Below are 27,751 nucleotides of genomic sequence, written 5' to 3' on the forward strand. Positions count from 1 at the left end.
TTTTGTTGGAAAGCATTTGGAAAGCACACAGTCATAAAAGCTATGCCACTACATCTTGTGCCCTGTACTGGATTAAATCAGTTACATCCTTGCATGGGACAGCTGCAAATTTCTGCATTGCAAGGGGTTGGACTAGATAATCCTCAGTATCCCTTCCAACTCTCTGCTTCCATGAATATCCCATAGCCCAAGCACATGAGGCGATATCTTCTGGTAGATCAGTGTGGGTGTCAAGTGGAAGGCAGGCTTACACTAGCAGTAGCCAACTGGTCCAATGCACTTGTTTGCTGTCAGATGAATGGTACTTAAACACTGGTGATGGGATAGCATCTTCCATGGTACCTGAGGGCAGTAGGCAATGGGTTTTTTGGGTGGTGGGTTGAAGGCTATGTATCAAAAAACAAAACAACCCAGCCCTGTCCTCCAACAGTGGGAAATGGCTGGGGTGCTTACAAAGAATAGACAGATGGTTCCTGTTCCACCCCATCTATCATCTGAGGCTGTTGCCTCGCCTTGCCCACTGGTAGGGCCAGCTCTGTCCTCTGCTCTTTTCAACCACATCCCCACCCTAAGTGTTTGAGGTTTTCAGCCTTAGTGTCTCCTCTTTTCTTGGACTCCCCCACCATGAAGGTGACACCAGATCTCTCCCAAGTGAAATCTGTTTCATCCCTCGTGGCTTGACGTAGCTTAGCCTCGTGAAGATGTCAGGGGCTAAGCATTTTTATATGGAAACCTCAGAGCGAGTGCCAGACCGAGGGAACAATCCGCTCCTCAGCTCTGAGGATATTTGGGGTTAAAGCGCTTCCAAGGGAAGCACATCTGCGCCGTTCGGCGGAGATCGAAGCTCATCTCGTTAAATCTTTGGAAAGCGCGGGGAGTGGGTCTGTTTATTGTCACTTGTGTGGTGGAAAAACTGTCTCTCTCGTCTCCCTGGCCCGCTCCTTCCCACCAGGTGTATGTTGCTTGGCCTCTGGCAGCGCCTGCCTGACTGGAAAAGAGACAGCGGAGAGAACTCTCCCCCGCCTCCCAGGAGAGTTGGAGGGCTCGTCGAGGGCGCGCGGGAGCGAGCCGACAACAAGCGTGACGCTCGCGCCCGCCGAAAGGGGCGGGAATGTGGGCGAGCCTAGGGGTCAAGGCAGCCGGAGCTGCCGCCTCAGTCCGCCCGCTTCGCGGGATGAGCGGGAAGCAGCTGGCGAAGCAGCCCGGGGGTGGCGGCTGCCATGAACGGACCAGGCGAGACACGGCGGACGGGAGCGGAGGAAGGAGCTGAGGTAAACAGCCTTCCCGCGCCTGGCAAACTTCGGTTTCAAGGGCGGCAGCGGCCGAGTGGTCCGGGCGGGAAGAAGCCCACCGTCGGGAAGGAGTTCTACCCGTGTTACTCGGAAGTCTCCCGTGTTCCTTGCGGGGCTTGTTCCCGAGTCAGTGTGTTAAGGGGAGGCTTCCCGCCCCGGTCTTTGAGGGCTTGGCTCCTCTTGCTGACAGGTAGCGGGACCCAGCCTGGCTTGACTGCAGCCCGGATAGCTCCCTCGGTTAGAGGCGGGCGCTGAGAATGCCGAGGTGGCCACTTCCATTGCGGTGTGGGGCAGCTGCGTGTTCCTCGGGGTCCCTTCCAACGCGATGGTTCTATGACGCTCAACTTTGCACGAGCGCGTGTGTGAATTTAAAGCTCCCGGATAAATGGAGGTGGCCACCGGATTGCAGCCTCTTATCTGAGACTAAGCTCCCGTAGTGCTGAGAGTTAGCTCAGTGGCAGAGCGAGCCCATCCTGGGATAGCTGCGGGCAAGATCCCTGCATTGCAGAGGGCTGGGCTGGATGACCCTCGGGGTCCTTTTCAGCTCTGCCATTCTGTGATCTGCTTTGCATGCATAGGGAGCTTGCCAGTCAGTTCAGGCAACACTAGATGGATCAATGGTCCGGCTCGGTAAAGGCTGCTTTGTGAGAGATGCGGAACACTGTCTCTGCACATTAGTGTTTGCCACTTCTCCTGTTTCTTGTCCCCATCTGCAAACCCAGTTAATTTCTCTCTGCCCCCTCCAGCTTCCTTTCCCCATAACTTATTGCCATCTGTTCTTCGATAACGTCCTACGTTTCTCAACAGCATGACCTTTCCATGGTTAATAGCTTTCTCATCAGCTCTATTCCTTCCCCACTGTTCATCTCACTTCTCCGTTACTTAGCCTTTTCCCCAAGTTCTCCATAACTTCTGTATAGTTACACCTTTCTTAGCACGACACAACCACAGGATTGCCGCAATACGATTCAGCTAGTGGATTCCGAATTCCTTACTCCCATCTCCTCAGAATTATGCCCCCCTTTCCTTCTTTCCCCTTTCTTCTTATCCTCCCTTTCCCCTCTCCATACTAAATGATTCCTATTGATCCTTCACTCCCTCATCAGTAACTGCCCATCGCTTTAGCCTTCAGTTATACCTTGTGGTATGTATTAGTTTTTGAAATATTCTGAGTCCTGTAAATTGAGTTGGTACTGGAGCATGTCATCCATCCATCCGCATCAGATTTCTTTCTTGAGGCTGCAATCCTGAGCCTCCTTACCTGGGAGTAAGCTCCATTGGTTACATTGGGATTTACTTACGAGAAAACTTTCACATGATTGCTCTTTTCTGGCCACATCAGTTTGGCTGGGATTGGTGCATACCTTCTAGGTAACCTGTCTGGTTGGTGGTATAGCAGCTTAGAATATTGCTAAGAATATTGCTAGCATGTGTTATGTGCAGTTATTTTTTTCTGGGGACATTCAAGGGTACGCAGTACCGGCACATTTCCCCAGCCCCCCGCAAATGTTAAAAGTGTGGCACTCAATGTAACAACTTCATGGTGAGTACAGGCACATTTCTTTTTTTCTTTAAAACACTGGTTATGTGCAATTCAGTGGTGCTGTGTCCAGAAATAAGAATGTCTGTTGAATGGCATACCTTGGAGCTTCTTAAAATAACAGGTGTCTTGCAACCTGATTGTGTATGTGTATGGCAAATGACACAAAACAAAGGGTGTCTTTGAAAATGACAATAGAAGCTTTTGAAGCTCCTATATAGCCAGATCAAATGGGAAACAACCTACATTTCAAGAAAGGTAACCTATGTAACTCATCCACAGACTTCACAAGTGATATGTTTTATAGAGAAGGAATCCCTGCATAATTACTTTTATGTTGCTGCTTTCCTTTCCTTTAATTGTTTAAGGTTGCATGCTTGCATACTTCAACTTATGCTCCCCCATAAGTTGAAATGCTAGAAACAAAACATTTTCTCTCTCCTTATCAGTCAACTGTGGGCTGTAAGTTCTCTGTGCTAGGAAGCGCACCACTGCGTTCAGGACAGTGCCTGATATGTTCCTGGAGAGAAATAAATGCTTAGTACTAAGTGTGTTTGTATCAGAACTCTCCCACTACTGAATTGGCAAACTTGCACCTGAATTATATAATTTCCATTGATGTTGCACTCCTAATCAAAGCATGTTGAGGCTTGCATATTATAGTGATTATCTCCTGGAAGTCCTACTCTTAAACTGACCCTAATCAAAGCAGAATCATGTATATTGTAATCATTATGGCCCAGAAGGGGAGCTAATTTGTCAGAATCTACTCAGCTGATTGATCTTATTATTTAAATACAGATAGTATCAGCTCTTCACCAGCAATTTATAGCTTAAAATTCAGAAAGTTGAATAATATTGCTGTATTTTGCAAGGAATTATCGGGGAGTGCATTGAATATGTAGGCTGAGAAATGAGGAAGGAATGATTGTGCAAATGGCCAGTCAACTCATCAATGAGATTCTCCTGGGTCACTTACCCTTGTTTGGAGAAATGCATGACAACGCTCATCCAGCATTACCATAGGGTTTCTGTGTTTTCATTGTGTATTTTTTTTTTAAATACCGTAAATACTAAAATTGATATATGTGTGTGTATATCTTACCACTGATTTCATTTTTTTAAAAAATCAATAAATCAAGAATATTCCATATAGTACAGTTACCTCAAGGGGAATTTGAGAAGCAAGTTTTATAAATAAATAAGTAAATAAATTTGGCATCATTCTCTCCATTTTCCTACAACTGTAAAGCATGGTGTTTCTCCTGCATTTATATATGCTTTTGAAAATGTATATTTTGCAGTACCTACTCAGACCCCTAAATAGGCTCTAGGAGATAAATTTGGTCTACTGTGCTTTTATACCTCACTTTCCCTGAAGTTTTATTGATGAATGAGGAGCAGGGTGTTGTGGCGGATGGCTTCTTTTTTAAGCAAATTCTTTTCCTGTGGGAATGGTAGCTGTGAATAGTGCTCTAATCCCCTTCATCTCTCAAGGCAGTGCATAATGTTATAGGTATTGGGTGCCAGAGTTTGTGGGTGCAAGGCACCCATGCTCCCTAGATTTAGTTAGAATTTAACAAGAGAAGGTCACAGATGTTTGATATAGCAGTGCTAAAAGACAGGCTAAATGAGTTTTTTTCCTGATCAGGAGATAACTTGGCAGTAGAGCCATCATGTAAAACAGAAGGAAGATAATGGGTGATTAACAAAGCAGTTACTCTCTGCCAAAGAGGGGTGGGAACCTTTCTTCAACTTTGTGTTAGCGGGCAGAGAAAAGAAAGGTTTTAGGATTTCAGTTTGCTTGATGTAGGCTGGTGAGAAATCCTTTCAGTCTGATAGCTGCAACAAGGAAGAGGAAGGAGGGCAAAGAGCACCATGTGGACTGACAAGGACAGGCTTTAACCAAGAGAGAGAGAGAGAGAGAGCATGGCTGATTTCACTGTTCTTGGACCCAAGCCTTCTGTGCCTATGGGGGAAGCAAGAGACCCTCCTAGAATGTGAATGCTGTGCACTCCCTCCTTCTAAACTCAGGTTGTATATATGTGTAAATAAACCATGTATCATAAAGACACCACAGTCTCCACTGTGCCCCATAGTCCAAAAGGAAACACAAACCCTGGATAAAGTGTGCCTGCAACCCCTGGAATCTCACACCACTCGTGGAGATTGGGGTGATGTGTAGCAATATACTGTAGTATGATACCTCTTGCATCCTATGAAGGGACTGTGTAAATACAACTGTATGTATGTTATGTAGTCTACTGGAAAGGTAATGCACATGAATAATTGCAAATCATGTATATTCTCTCATTTGTTCACACCCTCATGTGTAGGATGCACACTAAGCACTGCATAAACCATGTTAAGTGTCTCCTGAGGTTGTGTTAACGTTTAAGGTGCCCCAAGGCTAGTTGAATGTTTTGCTGCAAAAGACTAACAAACTTATTGTAGCATAAGCTTTCATGGGCTTAAGCTCACCTCGTGCATCTGATGAAGTGGGCTTAGGTCCACAACAACTTATGCCATAATAAATATGTTAGTCTTTAAGGAGCCACAAGACTCATTGATTGATCTGTGTGGTGGGAGAGACAGCATGGCACATTTTGTTCAGTTGCATCCACAGGAAACCGGATGAATAGAATACCTCTACTCAATTGATATGTCGTATATGTTTTTGCCATGGGGAAGCAGGTTAATTAATTTTTAGGAGTTTTGAACAATGTGAATTATTCTGAAAGATTCAATAAAAAAATGTGTTCAGTATTTCAAAACATTTACTCAGCCAATAGGGTCGCCATTATGGTCTAGTTTCAGCTCCTAGATTAGCTGAATTATTTAGACCTGCGATTTTACTGCATATATTAAACAATCCACTTATGCCTCAGCCGATGTATGATAGTATTTCAATGTATTGTTTAAGGTAAGATTAAGTCCTAGTTTTATACCCCGAGAGATCATACATATAAATATAAACAAGAAATACATCAGTTTCTTGGGAGCCAATCAATCAAAGCAGAACATGCTCACATACGCTGACTCTTCAAGAAACCCTTGGCTATTCAAGATGTGTACTACAAATGCAGTAGAATGCATTGATTTGGTCACTCCAATATATCAGCACACCATTATTTATATGAAAATTGTTTTTTATTCTATTTCCCCTGTCTCTATGTTCTCAATATATGTAGGTGTTTGAGCAGCATGAGCAGCCCAAAGTTTCCCAAATACTGATTTCTGCCAACTAATAATAGATTTATTTTTCTAAAAAAGTCTCATCCAGCTAATTTCCATGAAGACACAGTCTTGTTGAACACACATTAACTGTTGAACCCATTTAGTCATAATACAAGCTGGGTTCAACCATCACTATGAATAATTCAAGTATAGTTTTGAGGCTCATGGTCATTTTTTGCAAGATGAAAAGTGTGGTGAAATTCTTCTAATTATATAGAAGAATTGTATCCCACCTTTAAAGTATTTCAGATTGTTTTCAATTTACATTTTCAAACCCTTATGATTTACTTAACATAAGCTTGCAAACATGGTTACGCAGGGATGGATCCAGACTTGCCCTTTCAGTGCAAGGGCTTCTTCTGTTCATTGGAAAGGATGCTCAAGCTCTTGGTGGATGAAGGAGAGGTTTATGTCAATTTTGGCAACTTTCCACCTGCAGCTCTGCTCATCACTTCCCACCCTGCCCCCAAACTTCCGGAACAGATTTTTGGGAATTGCAGGGGATGCAAAGAGGAGGAAGAACTAGAACATGACCTCCCTGCTTCCTCTAACAAGTAGTGTCTTGTGGGTTGGGGATTAAACCCAAAGTTTAAGTATGATAATATTGCTAACCAGTTCCCCGACTAGTAGTAAGTCCAAGGATAATGCTACAGAGTTTAGTTTTGCCTGGATGAAAGAGAACACTGTAGACTTAGGTTATCTTTGTATTACTTATTTTATTTACAAAGGTGAACAGGTCATAGTAAAAGTAAATAAAATCATTCAGCTACTGATCTTGCATCAGAATCCCAAAGGCAGCAGTGTTTTGCCCACTTCCCCGCTTCCCTCAAAAACTACTGCTAGTCCAGCTAAGCTCACAGTTAAAAACCTCGCATATCTTCCTTTGCATTCAGAGTCATACAGCAAAGACTCCTGTTGGCCTCCCTGTCACTTTCCAAATTTGGAAGGATTCCCAAGACTGGAAACAAATTCCAGCCACGAAACTTCTCATTTGTGCCTGACTGATGTGTGACCAATCTTGTGAGACAAAACCATCAGACAGATGTATTCACAACGAGACAGTTAAACATATGGAAAAGTAAGATACAGTTATGTATCTATCTTCTCCATATGTTCTCGATTTTGACTTCTATTACATGATTGCTCATTTAAATAGTGTTTTGTGAGTTGTTTTTTTTAAAAAAATGTCACAGATTAGGTTCAGGATAGTTTTTTCTTTTTTCTTTTTAAAAGCAAGCTAAAGGTTTACTTGTATAATCAGACTCTCTGCATTAGTGAAATGTGAATATTGGGGGAAATGAAATTTACATTAGCTAGCATGCAAGTGGGATCTGCAACAAAATGTTGCAGCAGGGTGGACTGCTGCTGTCCAGGATTCTAGCCACTCCACTCTATTCCACCTGCCTCTGGTTTTTTGTTTTCCCTTCCAAAAGTAAGCATTTCATGGTCACTGTCCACACTTGGTCATCAGTGAATTGGTTTTAGGAAGTTCCACCTATAGATTTTTACCTTAGAGAGGATGAAGATGACAACGATGATGATTATCAAACTTTGAGTAGTTCTTTATTGTGTATGTGGATAGGGCCCATTTGGCCACACAAGCAACATCAACCACAGCTTGAATATCAATTTCAGCTAAATTCTTTAGTTGAAAGATGAGAGCTTTCAGATATATTGCTGTATACTTTTTGGGAAAAAAGAAATGCCCTTTAGTAGTAAATTCTGTTCCTACTTAAGTATTTCTCAACTTTGGTTTCAAGATTTCAAATGTGACACATGCTTTGTTTACATGTGTCTCAGTTGCTGCCTCCACCCTTGCTCAGTCCTGTCTTTTTTCCACTGTTTCATTGGCACTAGGGCCTATCTATGCATGAACACCTAAAGGTATATAATACTCCGTATGTGTGACCCATGTAATTCCAAATTATGCACGGGCTCCACTGCAAATGTCCAAGTGAACGTGTAGAGGACAGGGCTAGTGAATACAATTTGACTTTCCTTTTTTGTGCATCCCCCACCCCCCGACTGTCTGAACAGTGGGAATTACTTCAAGGTAAGTATGCATGGGCTTGCAGCCATAATTAGTTACCGGTAGTTAGCTGCTCTGAAATACTGTGCCACATCACACCTCAAAAGAGTTGTGCAGATGCAATGACTATTACATAAATGTTGGAGTTTCTGCAGTGTATGTCAGCTGAGTTGAGCAATATATTGCCATTTCCTACATTTTAAATAGTTTCTTTTTTTAATTTAATGTCTTACAGATGCCTGGTGTTTTCCTGATATGTTTTGAATGCTGAGCTTGCCTTTCTAACAATGAACAGTTCAAAACCATCAGCGTTGCTTGGAACTGGTGTATTCTCCAATACTACCTGTCCCACGGAAAAGAAGATCTCTGTGTTTTTTTCCGTCATCTTCATGACAGTGGGGATTTTATCCAACAGCCTTGCAATAGCAATTCTCATGAAGGCATACCAGAGGTTCAGACAGAAATCAAAAGCATCTTTTTTGCTTTTTGCTAGTGGCTTGGTTATCACAGACCTGTTGGGCCACCTCATCAACGGAACCATTGCAGTATTTGTATATGCCTCTGACAAAGACTGGATTCGATTTAACCAGTCAAATGTTCTCTGCAGCGTTTTTGGCATCTGTATGGTGTTCTTTGGACTATGTCCCCTTTTTCTGGGCAGTGTGATGGCTGTTGAACGCTGCATTGGAGTCACCAAGCCGATATTTCATTCAACAAAAATGACTTCTAAACATGTAAAGATTATGTTGACTATGGTATGTCTCTTTGCCATTTTCATAGCTTTACTGCCTATACTTCAGCTAAGACCTTATCAAATCCAGGCGTCAAGGACCTGGTGTTTCTATAAAACTGAGCACATTGAAGACTGGGAAGACAGATTTTACCTCTTACTTTTTTCATGCTTGGGTTTACTGGCCCTTGGTATTTCATTTTTGTGCAATGCTGTCACAGGGATTACACTTCTAAGAGTCAAATTTAAAAGTCAACATAGACAAGGCAGATCTCACCATTTTGAAATGATCATCCAGCTCTTGGCTATAATGTGTGTCTCTTGCATTTGCTGGAGTCCATTCCTGGTAAGAGGTTAATTATTTTGCCAGTTTTTTAAATGCATGTTTAATGTATGGTGTTTCTCATTTTTAGCCACACGTTTTATGAAAATGCATAATGGACAACAGAAATGGATGCTCCTGATATTAGAACTCACATTATTGTTTTCAGTAGCATAGTCCTAGTGGAACGCAGGTCTTTGTATTTGTAAATACCATACAGTTTTCACTATGAACCCGATCTAGCCCAAATCAACGATTTTTAGATCCCATTGTATGTGGTGTAAAAGTTCTTCTTTGACTAGATTGCATTTGCTATATATGTCTTCGAGATCAGTTTGTGCAATGCCTTAGGACAAGCATAAGCAAACTCTGGCCCTCCAGATGTTTTGGAACTACAATTCCCATCATCCCTAGCTAACAGGACCAGTGGTCAGGGGTGATGGGAATTGTAGTCTCAAAACATCTGGAGGGCCGGAGTTTGCCTATGCCTGTCTTAGGATCTTTGATAATGTCCTTTTCCACTTATGGTAGGGTTGCCATATTTCAAAAAGTGAAAATCAGGATACAAAAGTTGTTGATCTATTTTGGCAAAATCGCAAGAAATTGATGATTTTGAGCTATTTTAAAGGAAAAGTATCAAAAACGACATTGCCGACATGGCTTGCCATATGTACAGATTTCCAGATTTCCCCATACATTTTTGCTGGTTTTATGCCTGGACACTTCTTCCGACTGCAGTATTCTGGGTATGTCTGCGAAATTCCAGACATATGGCAACCCTAACTTACGGTGTCTATGGTGAGTAAACATGTATAATGGGGTTCAGGGGAATGGAATGGGATTGCACACATTGTCTCTGGCCAAACCTACTCATTCTCATTTGAATAGTGGGAGGAGCCATCATCATGCAGCTGTACTTGTGTTAGGCTTCCCTTCACCTTGCTTTTTCAGTTGTATTACAAGAGGCTGTACTACGAACTTCAAATGAATATAGGTCGGGTGTGGGTTCTGCTGCCACAGTCTCATCCCACTGCAGTGTGTTCTCTCAAAGCAGGCAATGTCTCAAAAGGGTGTTAAAGACTAAATGTCAAACAGCTGCACAAGTCTGTGGATTGCATGTCTGCTTTATTTATTACCGCTGAGGTTTTTGGCAGAAGGAAAACATAGGTACAACAGAAACAGTCAGTGCACATTAAATTCAACAACTTGGTTATAGGACTGCATCATTGGGTAGACTAGCATCAGATCAGCAATATTTTTTTTTCAGATGAAAATACTGTATTTAAAGGGATCCAAGAAACAAAAGGAGCTGCGGAATGCATGAAAACATAAAGACTGATATTGTAGCAATGCAGTAAGTTAAAGTTGTGTGAATAGTTTGGTAATCCATATCACTATGACTAAAGCAGAATGGTATGAGAATGCATAATGGGACTGATTACAATGTTTACCGGTATTTATAGAGTGCCTTCATGTACTTTTTCTTTGTATACGTGTGAGTGATAGACAGATATAGGTTGCATTATACTCTTTTTTTATATGTGTGAAATTTGCAAAATAATTCCAATACTTTAGTGCTTCCTGGTTGTTGCAGAAATTAAGTTTTTACTAATTCATATCACATTTAGCTGTGCTTTACAGTGCTGGAGTATCAGCAAGAGCAAGACAACCAAAGTCAAATCTAACTTACAAATATTCATGTTGTGTACCTGACTTGGGAATGATATAAGCAGGATCGACACGGATGCAAAAATTAAACTGATATGAAAAGGCCCCCTCTTATTATAGTTCAAAGCAGAAACATTTCATTAATTACAGTATACATTCAACAAGAGATCAAAAATGAAGCTAAGGCTGGGAACAAAACAATGAATGTGATGTAATAGAAGCCTGTTTTTCATTTAGCTATGCGTATTTCTCCTGGAATGCTATGGTCTGAGTTAATATGCACTAGTCTCCTGGAATGCTATGGTCTGAGTTAATATGCACTAGTCACCTCTTCTTTGTCTCTTTTTTTCTTGAGCTGATTCCAATTTTTCTGAACTGATTATAAAAAGAGACAGTAGATACTCTTAAGGATTAGAGTTTAACCATTATATGAGACTTTTTTTTTAAAAAAGTGCAATTTAGCATAATAGGATGGAGTCTGTTCAAGCAACTTCTTACGCACTGGCTTTGAGTAAGGCTTCTGTGCCTCCTTTTATATGCAAAATAGCTGTAATATATCACACAGGTTATATGAAAATAAAGCAGCTAGCCTAATTTAATGGACTTGTTTCTTTTTTCTTTTTTTAAAAAAGTTTTATTCGATTTTATAAAGAGAGATACAAAGATTACTCTGGTACCTCAGGTTACATACACTTCAGGTTACATACGCTTCAGGTTACAGTCTCCGCTAACCCAGAAATATTACCTCGGGTTAAGAACTTTGCTTCAGGATGAGAACAGAAATCGTGCTCTGGCGGTGCGGCGGCAGCAGGAGGCCCCATTAGCTAAAGTGGTGCTTCAGGTTAAGAACAGTTTCAGGTTAAGTATGGACCTCCGTAACGAATTAAGTACTTAACCCGAGGTACCACTGTACAAATATTTAGGGTAAGAATTAATAATTACATTATATTTACAATGGAAAAACACCTTGCTTTAAAAAGACAAGCTGGAGATTAAAATTTATGACACTGTTAAATTGAAATACAATGGGCCCAAGAGGGATTCTGGAACCTCTACAGAATGGATGTGTCCAATACTCTGACTGTCTGCCGTACATAATTGGCACTCAGCTTTAAAAGCTTCTATTAAATTTAACTGGACTTCCAAATAAATGAGCTGAAATCTATGAAACCTGTTGTATACAGTTCAGTATCGTTTATCTTTCCCTTCTACTCACCCCAAAAGTGAAGGCAACTGGCAACTGCATTCTTCCTTTCCCAAAAGAAATTACCATAATATTTTAGTTCCCTATGTGTCACAACCAAAGAGGCAAGACTCAAAAAGTTAAAATGAACTGGGCTATGTTTGTTCATATATTAAACTGAAAATAGATGTAGGCAGAGAAACCAAGATGTGGGGTCTAACTAATAACAAAACCTTGCCTAGGCCAAGGTTAGTTCTTCCTCTATTGCCTCCCCCCTTTCAGGTGAGGTCCCTCAACTCCAAGCATGGATTTACACAAATGTGCTCCATAACCATGGCAGCAGGTCCCACAGCTCTGAATGTGGTTCTTGAGACCACAGCCTTCCTCTGTAATGGTGCCTAAGAGTGATCACCAAACCTTAACTAGATCATAATTTCCTGCATCTACCTGCCAGTGTGGCTAATTAACTTATTGAATGACTCCCCCCACTCGCCACTAAGTACACCCACCACATCAGTACAGAGTAGATAAAAAGAAGCCCATCAGCTCAGCCAATGAGCTGATGAGCAAAGAAAATCCTGCTTGGTTCCACAAAAGGTGACCAGCAAAAGCAAGCACTGCCTGTTGGATGGGAGGGTGAGCGGTCTGCTGAACTGGAGGGCAGGGGTTAAATAGCCCTCACATCAATCCTGCCCCTTCCCAAGCATTGCTGCAGTGTTGATCTGTATGCTGAAGCTGCTTGCCAGTCCCCTTCATTTCCTGAGCGGTTGCAAAAGCTTCTCAGTGCCACAACTGCTTAGGGTCACAACAGGCATGGGATTCTTCCAACCCAAGTACGAAATCACCCTAAGCATTTGATTCTTCAGGGTCAAAGAGAACCAAGAGAGCTATGAACCAAATTTCAGTGACCTATGGTGCTAGAATTTGTGGAATTGTGTACAGCTTAAGCAGTTGCAGTTTTTCTTTTGGAAGCTGTTCACATATTACGTTCTGCAGATAGTCCTTTCTGTATATATTTTAAAATAGAAGAACTGGCAGATCTGCCTTGCTATGAAATCGGGCTGGTTATTTTTCAAGGCCTGTCCTCATGTATTCACAATTAACAAATTATGTTTACTGTGCATGGAGTCGTGGTGATGATGACTCTTCAGTCTGCAAGGCTTATTGTGTGAACTGGTTCTTAGTTTCAGTTCAATTTATTGTGATGGTGATGGACTTTAGTAATGCATGTACCTAAGCAGCTTTCTATTTGATGCTAGAATGCTTAATATTTGGGCTATGGTGGCAGCTGTCATCTTTACTTACTTATGGCTACAAACTACAAATCACTGCAGCTACAAACTACAAATCACTTCAACTGGCTTCATCCTACTGATTTCAAACCTATTAAGGACAAATTCTCATTTTAAGCAGTTTGAAATTCATAGTCTGTATCCTCCATGGATGGCTATGACAGGCTTATTTTGAGCACATGAAAATGATAATCTAGATTTATGCCCATAATTATTTTCACATTCCATTATTCAATACTTGTGAATGCAGACTCACACACACCTGCATAAATCTATAGAGGATTGTGATCCTATTTGTATTTTTCTTTTGGAAGTTATTATCTTGAATTGTGAGTCACATTTGCTTTATTTCAAACAACTCAAAAGGCACCACACCATTTCCCACTGCTGTATTACTTTAACTTTAGTTGGAGAGTAATGAGGTGTGTGTAGACAATGAAAATAAAAATACTGTCAAAAGTTATTGAGAATTCAGCATTGCTGAACCGAAGGAGACTAGACCATATCAGAAATAGGAACTTTTGTGCTGGATGATACACACCCTAACTTCAAATAATCTTCTGTCAGGAAAATAGAATTGGTGAGAGGCAAATAATTCAGTGTTTAGGAAGCAAGAGCAAAGGAGCCCAAGAGGAAAGAATGTCCTCTAAGTCTTTTTACAATTCCAACCATGCACTATTGTTAGTTTTCTCTATGGGTATGACTGCATGCAGGAATATTTTGGTGATATGCAAACTGCTTGAGTAACAAGGTTTGTTTAGGTTCTTTCCTACTTCTAAGTACGCAGTTGCTTTGCAAGTTGCTCCACCTAGGGTGGGATTTGCTGACTTCTCTTGATGGGTTCATGAGCAAAGTAGCTGATACATTTACTGAGTCTAGGTGCAGGGAGATCTGCAGAAATAACCATTATTCAGTTTTCCTGTATTGCACTTTCTTAACATGTACGGTATGTGGAGCTCATTGGAAATAAGCATCAGCACAGTTGGTGGGATGTAGTGTGTATGGAAAGAGGAGTAGTGAAATTAGTAGTGCTTGGTCCACTCTCATTAAAAAGTAGTCCATGCACCTGCTGTCTTAAGTGGATTGGTTTGGAGCCATATTTTTCAGAAGTTGAATTTTGAGGAAGTTTGGGGAAGTTGATAGGAGTTGTTTGAGCAGTGTGTGTGTGTGTGTGTGTGTGTGCGTGCGTGCACGCGCGCCACGTGGACGACACTACTTAAAAGGGAAACACAAACACACAGTAAACCCAGGTGTAGACAAAACCTTAGAGGCTTCACATAGGAACACAGGATGCTAGCACTGGCTCAGTGCTGTTAACATTGACAGGCAGCAGTTCTTCAGGCTTCACAGAGTTTACCAAGCTTAGATAGAAATAGGGTCACTTAAGAGCTATCTATAAAAAGGAATTGTACCATTAACCAAGCCACTTAAAAGGAACAGGAACCTCTTTGACAACCCTGAGTCTGTTGATACACAAAAGGGACTTGTATTAAATGATACGTGAGTTTTTTTACCCCCTTGGAACCTGGTTTGTTCTACTTATTTTCTCTCACCTTCCTTATATAGGTACCTTTTCTTGACAACATGACACACATGGGTTGAACTCATGAACATAGCCTTTTTCCTACCCTGGGAGAATGGGTGCAGTAAGGCCAAGCAGGATTGCAATCTTGCCTTTAGCACACATTGGTTGGTGGTTTCGTACAATGAAGGTTATTGAATCAAACTAACTTCTATAATAAATAATGTAATCTCCAATGATAAGAAATAGAACCTAGTGAAGCTTGCGCATTACAATATTAGACAAGTCAGAAAGATCTGGGTTCTATATTTGTTTTTGCTTTTCTGTTAATGTTGGCATGCTAATGTGACAATAACGCCAATGCTTATAAAACTTTTTTTTGAAAGGGGAATCAAGATTTAAAGCTGAAAGTGGATATGCTTACTTTTGGAGTCTTCTGCTGCTGGCCAGCTTATTAGGGGTGCATAGCAGAATTGAAAATGTACCTAGCAGTGGTCTCCAGCTGCTTAGAATGAGCACAGCAGTGATGTTTTCAATACTTTCTCCTTAACTACAAGGGTGTTAGACATTCATTATGATTTTCAAATTAAAAGCAAAGTTCAATGAACTCCAAACAGATGTTTTCCAGCTACGATATTTTTAAAAAATGCTTTGTGTACCATCATGTTGTCTGGCAACTTCAAATCTGCGCATCTAGGTTTTAAAACAAAAGTGAAATGAATTTGCAAACAATGTTATATGAGCTAATTGTCAAATGTTGTTACTCTTATTTAATATTTCGGTATTCTTTCTTTTGACTGTGAAGTCATTGGGAATGACATCCGTTTTTAATATGCTATCTGTGTAGGATAAGAGTAAAATGGGGTTTCAGCTGAAGGATTCATTTAAAGTAGAGGTCCTAAGCAAGTCTTATTTGGATGTTTTGTTGAAATCAGAAGGTCTCCCCAGTAAATGTGTGTTAGGTATATTTTATGTTGATTCATTTCCAGTTATGGGATTGTTGTATTTGTCTATGTAAACCATCCTGCAATCACTGCTGGCCATCAGTTGAAGGAAATGTAGTGACATACCCAGTCAAAGAGGTCCATTAATTGGGATTTGTACATGTGTTTGGTGGCTTAGTGCTTGGAACTGGACTTCATATCTTGTCATGTAATTCTGAAAGGTTCTCTTCCAGATTTCATATGTGAGCTGATTTATTTTCTTGTGTTATTTTGAAATGTCACATGCAGAATTCCATAATGTTTATAATAGTACTGCTTTGTTATCTAAACAGCCCTGTTCCTATTTTATTTCTCTTTCCCACTGATCTGTTAAAAGCAGTTTTATTTCACGATATGGTTCCATCTGACTCATTTTTTTGGGGAACTAATACCTCCATTTGTAGGAAGACTGGAGAGCTTGTTGACTAATACTTTAGTGTTTTGGTGTTTTTCCATGGGAGATATTCCAGTAACAAAGTTAAGAGAATGAAAATGCCCCGAAGTCACAAGTAATGGAGATTTCTATTTCTTTTGAATTCTGTGTAGAAAATATAATCAGAAGAAGAAGAAGAAACCTTCTCATTACAAGTCTTTTCTTACTTTGTTATTTTGAAGTGTCCCAAGAGCTCTTGTGCATCAGCAGTTATTTAGTTGGGATTGCAGAGAGAGAAAGAGAGAGACAGAATAATATGGTGGTGGAATGGAAAAGAATGCATTTGAGGAAAGATCTTATTCAACTATTCAACATTGCTCTTTTGTGAGAGGATCTATTTTTAAAAAGGGAAAAACCCATTAATTTGAGATGAGAAAACCCCAAAAGTAATTACTACTATCATTTCTACTATGTAGTTTAGATTAATATTTCTAACAAAATCCTAATTATGTGCTACCTATTAGGAAATGAACTTTATTTCTGACCAAAAGAGGGAACCTTTTATGTCAAAACTCTGCAGGGTCTGACACTTTCTACTTGTGGTTTTCAAAGATTACTATCGCTCATGTTCTCTTATTACTTTTTCACGCCTTGTTTCTTCCCAACTTTTTAGAAAAAGAGAAATGGTCCCATTTGTTGTTATTAATAACTCCTAGTCTCATTGGAAAGTGAAGATAAATTGTACTTGGAATACATTTCCTAACAGAAGGAGAATTTCTTTACAATTCTTAATAATGGATAATTTGGCATTAGTTATGGAACATTCTTTTATTTTTTGTATGGTCCTGGCTTGTCAATATCTGATGGCTTTGGATTAGTAATAATTGTAAATCAGGTGACTTACTAGTTCACCCCTCCTTCTCTTCTTAAACTACAAATGACTGTGGATAGGTAGACAGCTCCAACAGTTGTGGACTAATGACCTTTGTAGTCCTATTTATATGCAATTTCCTTCCAAAATTTTGTTTTTTGGGTAGAATAAAATTCTGCAATGAAGAATACTTGGGAATTCATGGGCTTAATTGAAATTTATGGACCTAGCTTAGATCATTATTTTATTATTTTCAATAGATCTCCTGCGAGTAGAATTTAGTTGGACATCACCCAATATATCCTACTGAAACCTATGAGATTTAAATGTGCTTAACTTTAGCTGGTATCCTAAGGGTGTGGTTCAAACCCCTCTGTACTAGATTTGGAGGTGTCCCTCTGCCCAACCTTGCTGGACCCTGCCTGCAAAGTGAAGCTGACATTATTCTACTGATGCAAAACACCACACCCACCCACATCATGCTCACTGAACATGTGGGTGGGCAGAAATGCTGCTACTGGGATGCCTGATGGTGCCAGTCAGTGGAAAGACCTAACACAACACATTCTGGGTGTGGGGAGTGGCTGAGCTGGGCTGGGATTCATTGGATCCTGAGCTCGACCCCACTGCCATAATTTTTGCTCTGCTAGTTTATTGCTCTGCTAGGTAGGATTGCACCCTAAATAAGTGTTACCTTATGGGCATAGATATTCCACTAGTGCCAAAGAATTCATCCTCTGGCTCATGGGATTTCTCAGTCTCTGAAATGAAGGTTAAGATGTTGTCTGAGTAGGTTTAATTTTTTCCCCTAGACCAAACTTTCTTTCACCAGTTTGTGTAATCTGAAAGACTGTAAATTGGATATTTTATACTATTTCTCCTCAGAGAGTAGAAATGTTAAATTATGCTATTTTTAATAAGACAATTAAAATGCTAACTATATTCCCACCAGTAATTTTAGATAGCCAATAGAGCAAAATAGTTGATTTTACTGCGAGTGCCTGCATGAGGAATAAATAAAATTGCACATTTTTTTGCACTCCCCAGTTGTAAATTTACCAGCATGCTACATCTGGCCTATATACAACTGAAAGTTTACCAGCAGAAATATATTATTACTGTAATTTCTTGCTATTGCTAGTTAGCTCACCCTGCACTAGGAAGTAAAAAGTGAATGGAAGAAACATGAGTAACATGCTGTTTATACGAGTTATGTGTATTTGTTGCACTAAGGCATGCCTCTGGTGGGAAGACACATGACTTCTTCCCATCTATGAATATTTGGAGGATCTATATTTGGGGTAGTGGGAAACGAGAAGTCCAGTTTCATTGCAAATTGGCTATTTGCCGAAAGGGTTGTAAGGACTCTTATCTCTTGTTAGCTTTTCCTCCCAGGTTGAGCGCTTCCAGATTATTTTGTTCATTTGTTCATGTGCTCACCAAAATGACTTTAAATTATGAAGACTAGGGTAGTCAGATTTTGCTTTACTGTTCCAGTTGTGCTTTCTTGTAATTAATCTTCCTGGTTAATTGAAGGCTTCCAGGCTTTGTTATAGTGCTCTCTGAAGAGAAGAGGGAAGGGGCTGTGTGGATGCAGGCACAAGGTTGCTCATATTTTGGATGATACTACTTAGTATCAAATAGTGTAGAAAAACACTAAGGCTACTTAGTGTTTTTCTGTACAATTTGTGTCTATTCTTGTGCCAATAAGCTACACTGTAATAAGCTACTGGACCCAGGAGTAAAGAAGTAAGATGCAAGGGATGAGTTTGAAATGAAGTGGTACCTTGTGTTATGTACTTAATCTGTTCCGGAGGTCCGTTCATAACCGGAAACCGCTCATAACATGAGGTGTGCTTTCACTAATGGTGCCTCCTGTTGCTGCTACGCTGCCGGAGTGTGACTTCCGCTCACATCCCAGGGCAAAGTTCGCAACAAGGGGCATCTACTTCTGGGTTAGTGGAGCACATAACCCGAAGCATTCGTAAAGGGGATGGTACATAACACAAGGTACCACTGTATGGTGTAGGAGTTAGTGTCCAATTAAACTTGGGACACTAGGGTTCAACTATGCACTCAGCCATGAAGCTCACTGTCCCTCAGACCTATCTGAGAGTTTTATCCCTACAGAGTTGTTGTGGGAATTAAATGGGATTTGGGAGAACCATGTACTGTATTTCACCTTGAGCTCCTTGGAGAAAAAGGCGTGATATAAATACAGCCATGCCTTGGTTCTCGAACAGAATGCATTCCGGGAGTCTGCTCGACTCCCGGAACTGTTCGAAAACCAAGGTGCAGCTTCTGATTGGTTGCAGGAGCGTCCTGCAGCCAATCAGAAGCTGCGGAAGTCACATCGGATGTTTGGCTTCCGTAAATCGTTCAAAAACCAGAGCACTCACTTACAGGTTTCGATCATTCAGGAGCCAAGGCATTTGAGATCCAAGGTACGACTGTACAAAGAATAGGTAGGGCTACATTTTATTTTAACTACATCTACAGCAGAAATGAGAGGTCTGGCGGGTGACAACATGAAATTGGGCCTTTTCTGCAGTGGCTCCCCATCTGTGGTATGCTCTTCCCAGGGAGGTTTGTTTGGTGTCTTCATTATATATCTTCAGGTGCCAGGCGAAAATGTTTCTGTATAACCAGGTCTTGCTTGATTAACATTCAATGTCATTTTAAATGTGTTTGTGAAAGGGTGTGGGAGCTATTGGTTTGTTTTTTGTCTTTTGTTATGTATTTATGTTCTCATTTTGTATTTTTATGTTGTGATCTTCAAATGAAGGGGAGTATACAGATTTAATAAATAAACAAAGAGAAGATTAGGAACCCAACTTAATTGGTGAGCCAAGCTGTGCCCTTCCAAAAGGTATGATATAGCATAGACCCAAAGCCTTATGGCGAGTAGGGAGGCCTTCCTGTCCCACCCCCTCCTGGATCCCACAACTCTGGGCAGGTGTGCCAGATTAGTCTCAATAACTTTCCATATCCAGGCTAAGGGCCTTAAAACCCAGAGCAACTTGTGTCTGAAAATGCCCTTCACTTTCAAAGGTGCAAAAGGGTCTCACATGCCACACCTCACCACAGCCTTTCCTGCATCTGCCTGCCAACCATGCGACCAACTTAACCATGAAACCAACTTAATGAAATCAACCTATTGGGTTGGGGCAACTGGCTAAAATATTTTAACATGTTTTAAATGGTTTTAATTTTGGTTCCTCTGTTTTGTTTTTGTTGGGTTGGGGTTGGTTAAATGTTTAGTTGGGGTTGGCAGTTATTTTAATTTGGGTATAACTGTAAACTTCTCCTCCTCCTCTATTAATTTATTGGTTTATTTATAATCTGTGTAAAATATTCTGGTTTTTTTTAATGTTTGATGTTTTAATATGTTTTTATATATGCTGTAAGCCATATATAAGACAGATAGGTGCGATATAAATTTATTATTATTGTTAATCAACCTAAACACCAACCCCCTCTGAACTCAATACAGACTAGGTAAAAAGACCTGCTTACCTGTGGAGGGTTGCAAAACACTCCTACTCAGCTACAAAGTGACTGGCTATCTTCAGTGCTATTTTTATAGAAAAAGAGGTGCTGGAACTCACCACGAACACCTCCTTTGTTCTCTTAGAATGGCAATGGCGCCCACCTGAGAGGTTCTGGCTCAAAATAAAGCACTGGTTATCCTATATTAGAAAAGAGGATGGGTTGGGTAAGACAAATGTCCCAAAGAGGCAATTTAGGGGCCTGGTCAAAGCTTATAAAGCCAATGACCCCCCCCCCAATCCACAAAAATGCTCCCAGACACAAGAGTTTCACAGCTGGCAGGAGTGGACTTAGGTAATAACATACTATCTGTATGGCTGTGGCAGAAAACATGAGCTGATCCATAAGAACATGCATATGGATTCATTGCACAGAGAAAAATAATGGTTTGGATGTGATGCCTATTCAAAGCTACTCTCAAGTATGGGGCAACACATACAGGGGTGTTTTATGCACTGACTTCTGAACTTTCATGACTAAACAGGATGTGGCCATAGACGTGTGCATACTCTAAGGAATGAATTGTAGTTTGCCCTGCAGTCTTTTTGGAAATCTCAACTTTGCACTTTCACAAATCTGGCAGTCAGCTCAGAGCCATCACGTCAAACTGATTCACTGCGCTAGCATCTTGATGAAACTTGCACACAGATTTGCCAGCTATTTTCCCTTGGTCTCAACCAGTCCTTAGTGCCTAAGACTAAACATAAATATTTTTCTCAGATGCAATGCTTCAGTGATTTAAGCAGTTATTCCCTAATGAAATTATAACTCTGACTCTAAAGGCCCCGCTATTTCGTTGCATTTAGTAGAAGTAATGGGATTTCAAAGCCAATAGCCTGTGTTTATCTGTTTGTCTTTTTTCAAACTGATTTTGATCTGATGTGATCAAAGCTGGTGTGTGGCTAATCTAACTGTTCTGCATGGACTGTAGCTAAAGTTAGTCATGATGAGCTGCTTTTAGAACTAATGGAATAAGCTAATCATGATTAATGGGATTCTAGATGGATTGGGCTAATTTAAGTGCCCAGAAAGGTTATCCAAAGCAGGCTTTCAATTTTGAAATAGTTATATGGATTTTAATTTGAATCCCATCTCCTTATTCTTTTGAAATCCATCTGGATAGATCTCTACATCACTTCATTGTGTTCCAAGGATTTGAGTTACTCAGCCATGAACTATAAATGTGTTCTGACTCATTATCTTTTTGTGCCACTGCAGGCATTGGTTATGGGAAAATATATTGCTGATGGGGGACTTTGCAAACATAGCCTTGTTTTCCTTTCTCTCTAAGCACCTTCTTGAACATTCTTACATTGGTAGGAGAGAATATTACCGTATTTTTCGCTCTATAACACGCACCCGACCATAACACGCACATAGTTTTTAGAGGAGGAAAACAAGAAAAAAATATATTCTAAACGAAACAGTGGATGTACGATTTTTGTGGTTCATGCTGTGGCCACAGACATGTGATCTGACGGTGAGTTTGAGGTAGCCCAATGCAAAAATCCTGAGGATCCATGTGGATCCATGCTTTGTAACCACGTTTTTGCGCCACTGCAGCACCAGGCAACAGTGGGTGCGTGATTTTTTTGATGCAAGCTGTAGCCATGGACATGCTATGTGATCTGATGGTGAATTTGGGGTGACCCAGTGCAAAAATCCTGAGGATCCATGTGGCTCCATGCTTTGTAACCACGTTTTTGCACCTCTGCGGCCCCAGGCAACAGTGGGTGCGTGATTTTTTTGATGCAAGCTGTAGCCATGGACATGCTATGTGATCTGATGGTGAATTTGGGGTGACCCAGTGCAAAAATCCTGAGGATCCATGTGGATCCGTGCTTTGTAACCACGTTTTAAGTGGGGAGGGAAGGAAAAGCACTCAAGGGACAAGGAACACGTGTGGGGTGGGTGGAGAAGGATGCTGTTAATAATGCAGAAGGGGTATAAGAGGAGAAGCAAGCAGGCTCTGCTTCTCCCCGGCTCGCTGAAAAACTTTGCTGCTATTTAGCCAGCTGAGTGGGGAGGAGAGAGGGACAGAGAGCCTGCTTGCTTTAAAGGAGCCAACTGGACAGGAGCCGCTTACACTCGTGTAAGCGGCTCCTCTCCTCTCCCTCTTTGCTCCTTTAAAGCAAGCAGGCTCTCTGTCCCTCTCTCCTCCCCACTCAGCGGCTCTTCTCCCGCTTTGCTGTTTCAAAGCGAGCCACGGAGGAGGGAAGGAAGGGGAACCATGGATCCTCTGCTCACGACTGCAGCAGATCCCCCCGCCATCCGTAGGCATTCACTCCATAACACGCACAGACATTTCCCCTTACTTTCTAGGAGGAAAAAAGTGAGTGTTATGGTGCAAAAAATACGGTAAATGGCTTCACCACATGAGAAGAGTTGATTTAAGAGAGTTTTGCATTTGTCAATGGCTAGGAAAAAAATCATCGCTTTTGTAATTTACTTTGGGAATTACTTTCTAATGCTATGAATTTATTGAATGTAGTAATAGTACATCAACCCATTTTCTGTTCCCACTTAAATGCATTGGTCCTCAGCAACTAATTTATTTTTTTGAAAGATGTGGCATCAACACCTGGCACCATGGCAAGGTCGCCTGGAATTGATAGGTGTCTTGGGACGTCTGTGCTCAGTGACAAACACAGAACACCCAATGTAGGTGTCACTGAGGGGAATTTAATGTGGCAACTCGGCACTACCCACAATTGTTGCCAGATAAAACCATGGCAATGGAGCTCATCATTTGAGAAGAGCTAATAATAATAATAATAATAATAATAATAATAATAATAATAATTTATTATTTGTACCCCGCCCATCTGGCTGGATTTCCCCAGCCACTTTAGGCGGCTTCCAACAAAGATTAAAAATACATTAAAATGTCACACATTAAAAAAACTTCCCTGAACAGGGCTGCCTTCAGATGTCTTCTAAATGTTAGGTAGTTGTTTATCTCTTTGACATCTGATGGGAGGGCATTCCACAGGGTGGGCACCACTACTGAGAAGGCCCTCTGCCTGGTTCCCTGTAGCTTTGCTTCTTGCAATGTGGGAACTGCCAGAAGGCCCTCAGTGCTGGACCTCAGCATCTGGGCAGAACGATGGGGGTGGAGACGCTCTTTCAGGTATACTGGGCTGAGGCCATTTACGGCATATATTAATATGCCTTTTCTAATAATCATAGGATGCAAATTAGTACAAATCTATTTTCTTCAGCACTGATGGAATGGAAACGTGATTCAATTAAAAGAGACTATTATTACTGATGTAATTTTAATTTAAAATTCTTGGATTTCAGGGCAAAAACATGTTGCTTTTTAAGATAACCAGAACATACCTGAACCCATGTCCAAGAGAAGCATTAAACATGATATATTGAATTCCAATTAATTCTAAATGGTTGAACACATAAGATTCCTCACTTTAATGGAAACAGATGAATTTTAAGATTAGTTGAATAAACAAGGAGTTGAGTGGTTCACGGGAAGGTTATAAATCTTTATGCAATAAATAAATCAGCTTCTGCTTCTTTATGTGACATCTCAAATTACAAATCTTCATCTGGAGCCATATTAGGATGTAACAGATTCTCATGTACACAGATGGTTATACATAGAATGGAATGCCTAGCCATTCCTATATTACGCTGGCAATATCTGTTCAGGATATCATTTCAAATGATATCATTTTTGAATTGTATACCAATTTTAACTCTTAGTAAGCGTAATTAGGTTTTGCAAGATTAAGTACTAATTGGTAAAATGAGGTTTGTAGCATGGAATTTTGAGTAAATAAAATGGGAAATGCTCCACTAAGAAAGGTAGCATGCAGAAATCGAAGGAGTTAGCGAATTTTAGATGGGTCACAGAAGGTACCTAGTAGATGCAGGTTTGGAGAAAAGCAGGTTTGGGGAAACTGGGAAAGCTGTTTATGCTAGCACACAGCTTGGTTATTTCTCTGATGCCAGTACCCAGCCAACCTTCTCCCATTCTGCCCAATTCTCTGGCCTATTTCTGTTTGCATCAAAATTCATTGGTCTGTGATCATTCACTCCTTTAGCATCATGCTTTTCCATTCCTCCACTAACTTCCAGGAAGATCTAGTGAGTTTATTTATTTTGTTTCAACCTGTTTGTATTCCACCTAACTCATTAGTTTTCAAATATTCAGCAGTTTTCATTATTCTGAAAGCAAATTATAACAGTCTTTAGAATGAAAGATGGTTAATATGGCTATATTAGATGATGTGTTCTGATATCTAATAGAATTTATTTCCTTTTGCAGGTGACCATGGCCAATATTGGAATAAATGAAAATCATTCCCAGGAATCCTGTGAAACAATCCTATTTGCTCTCCGAATGGCAACGTGGAATCAAATTTTAGATCCATGGGTATACATTCTCCTGAGAAAAGCTGTTCTTAAAAAACTCTACAAGATTGCCAGGAGATTTTGTGGTGTGCATTTTATTAACTTGCATACATGGGAACTTAGCTCCATTAAAAATTCTTTGAAAGTTGCTGCAGTTTCTGATTCACCAAGCAGTTCCAAGAAAACGAATCAGCAGCTACTCAGTTCAGCAGTGCAATAAAATGAAGCATGTAGAATGTTGAAATGAATGGGTAATAGTAGTTAAGCTGCTCAAAAATTGGTACAGTGGAATGGGCTGGGTTTTTTTCACCTCTTCAAAACAGGAATGCTGGCCCATTTCTGAAAATGTAACAATATGGAGCTGCTGGCTACCTTCCAAAGACTGCTGTTTATGTGACTGGCCCATCAAACCTGGGGCTGAAGACTTGTGACTCTATAACATAACAGAAAAGCATATATGTTCTGTTAAAAACAGAACGTTAAGCATATAAGATGCTGGCAGTTTTGGAAATACTTTTGAATGAAAGAATATTGTTCAATGTTCTTAGGAAAAAGAAAAGAAGCAAACAAATACCTTACTGTTGAAAGTGGCAATGAATTTGTTTGTTAAGCGTAACTTTGAAGATGCACCTTGCCTTGCAAGTATAACTGTTCCACATTTTCTTGAAAATGTAGCACTCATATCTGAAAAGCATGCATTGTAGAAGGTCAGTTTCTTGGGGAAGGGACTCAAGACCTTGCAAGCTGAACTTTTCACAACTTAAAAAAAGAAGTCAACAGATAAAAGAAGCTAGAAGAGTCAATACACTTATTTAACTGTTACAATCCAGGAAATCTACCCTGCTACATTAAAGGCTAATAATTCACCACATTTACCTTTCAATTATAACCATGTGATTATGAAAACCACTTGTTAAGTATGGTGAAACTTCAAAAATGCATTTACATATTAAAAAAAACACCACGTGTGACATATGTGCCAAATGTTAATTTTGATCATTCAAACTGAGGTCAGAATCAAGTATGTAGCAATATTCAGGTGTGGGATGTTGTTTCTTAAAAAAACAAAAAGTGGTTGATACAAATATGAGAATTGCAACACACTTGGGTTGAGCTAAAATAATAATAATTGTAGCACAGAATTATGTAGATTGAATTTAAAAGAAAATAGTGGTGCAGAGCATACTGAGCTTGGCAAATCCTTTGATTAGCCAATGTTTCAGCAAGAGGTTGGAAGAGAAACTAGTTAGGATGAAGGGAGTGTGGTTTCCATTCCATAAGCCAAGTATTTTACAGAGACTTGGGAAAGCTTTTATTAAGAATGTAATAACCTGTCTGCTTAATAATCAGCCTTAAATTTCTGAGATCTAGTATCATATTGTTTAAGATACCAGGCCCACGCAGTACTGCATAAATATTTCAAGCCCCATAACATTCCTAGGATCTCAGGCAACTAAGTGCCTAAGATTTTTCCTGCCTTGTATATGCTTTCACAGGTTGGTTTGTTTTTTAATGGAAAAAGAGTAGTGATGGGTAAAGCAGAGATGTTAAATCTTCCCCACCATTTGTCTGCAAGCAAAAGTAATTTGTGAGTAGAATACTCAGAAACATTTGTGGGTATTCTTACAGAGGTCACAAGCCAGGCCTGTCATAGCTTCTCTCTCTCTTTTTTGTAAAAGAAAAAGAAAAAGGAAATATGCCTGAAATAGTACCACTTGATGCTACTGCTGCTATTGCTATTACTCCTCCTGCTCTTGAACCTTGCACAGTGCTGTACAGAAATAGCATCCTGCAAAAGGCTTATAGACTACACTAGACAAACGAAACAGAGTTTTGCAGAGCTTAGGGCCAAACAATTTAAGACTTGTAATATCAAATGGAGCCCACCCACCATTTATTGTGTCCTTGTCAGGTGACTTCCTGTTTTTGTATCCAAACAGGCAGCGTTTGGATGTGACCAGGAGCTTTAATCACCTTTTATCTCTGAATGCTGGTGGGTTGTATTTGCTCTGGTTAGACACCTGCCTTGGTGACTCCTACAGGTGGTGCAGGCGTAGTAAAGATGGAGTGACAGGGTTAATAGAAGGTGGAGAAAATAGCATTTTGTAAAAAAACACCCATTGAATTGTCATATGAAGGGGTCATTAGCACTTCTATCACAGGCCCTGGGACACGCTAGGCTTTATTTTTTGATAGATTACAATAGGGCCTTGATACCAAATCAATGGTATCACTCTCTGTGGTGCCACTAAAATAGCTCGGTGAGTCAAATGTAAAATTGCACATTTTATTGTACAGGTCACAATGTCGGCATTTAATAACTTCCTTCAGTTTTTCATCCTTCTGGGCAAGAAGTTTGCTTCAATGACAGCAGACTGATGTTCAACCATACAATTGTGGAAATGCTTGACTAGCAAAAAAAAAAAAAAAAAAGCATTAAAAGCATTATTTTGTCATGTGAATAAATGTTATGTAGATATTTTTCTTTGTGGCTAATGGTTTTTAAAAAATGTATGTATATTTGTTTTCTTCTATGTATTGATACAGAATGAATGAATGTAAGATGCAGTGCCTCATTTAAACTTATTGCCATGTGACTAGAGCAATGATTCTTTTGGAGTGGTTCTCAAGTGCTGAGAAAAGTCTGTGCTGTGAAAGTCATAAGTATTAGAAACAGTCTGGGTAGCTTGTACGGTTTACAGATTTAAAGTTGTTCACTATGTGCTTGTAAATAAAGTTTGCTTCTTTTGAAGCTTTGTCCTAGGACAAAAAAAGAGAGAGTAGTA

At 40.3% G+C, this 27,751-nt stretch overlaps 1 protein-coding gene across 1 annotated transcript; it reads left to right on the plus strand.

The window, feature by feature from the left end:
* Nucleotides 1–776: 776 nt before the first annotated feature.
* Nucleotides 777–27,751, plus strand: PTGFR (prostaglandin F receptor). Its single transcript, XM_079980818.1, has 3 exons — nt 777–1,271; nt 8,334–9,174; nt 24,880–27,751. The coding sequence occupies exons 2-3, from the start codon at nt 8,386–8,388 to the stop codon at nt 25,183–25,185; spliced, it is 1,095 nt and encodes a 364-aa protein (XP_079836944.1). The 5' UTR covers nt 777–1,271; nt 8,334–8,385; the 3' UTR covers nt 25,186–27,751.

This window comes from Podarcis cretensis (assembly GCF_951804945.1).
Source record: "Podarcis cretensis genome assembly, chromosome: 6".
NCBI lineage: Eukaryota > Metazoa > Chordata > Lepidosauria > Squamata > Lacertidae > Podarcis > Podarcis cretensis.

What these genes read in the sequence shown, in the direction of transcription:
- PTGFR (XM_079980818.1), top strand. Translation starts at nt 8,386, where the DNA reads ATGAACAGTTCAAAACCATCAGCGTTGCTTGGAACTGGTGTATTCTCC. An exon ending in TTTGCTGGAGTCCATTCCTG is followed by an intron (nt 9,175 to 24,879) that starts GTAAGAGGTTAA and finishes TTCCTTTTGCAG; the next exon opens with GTGACCATGGCCAATATTGG.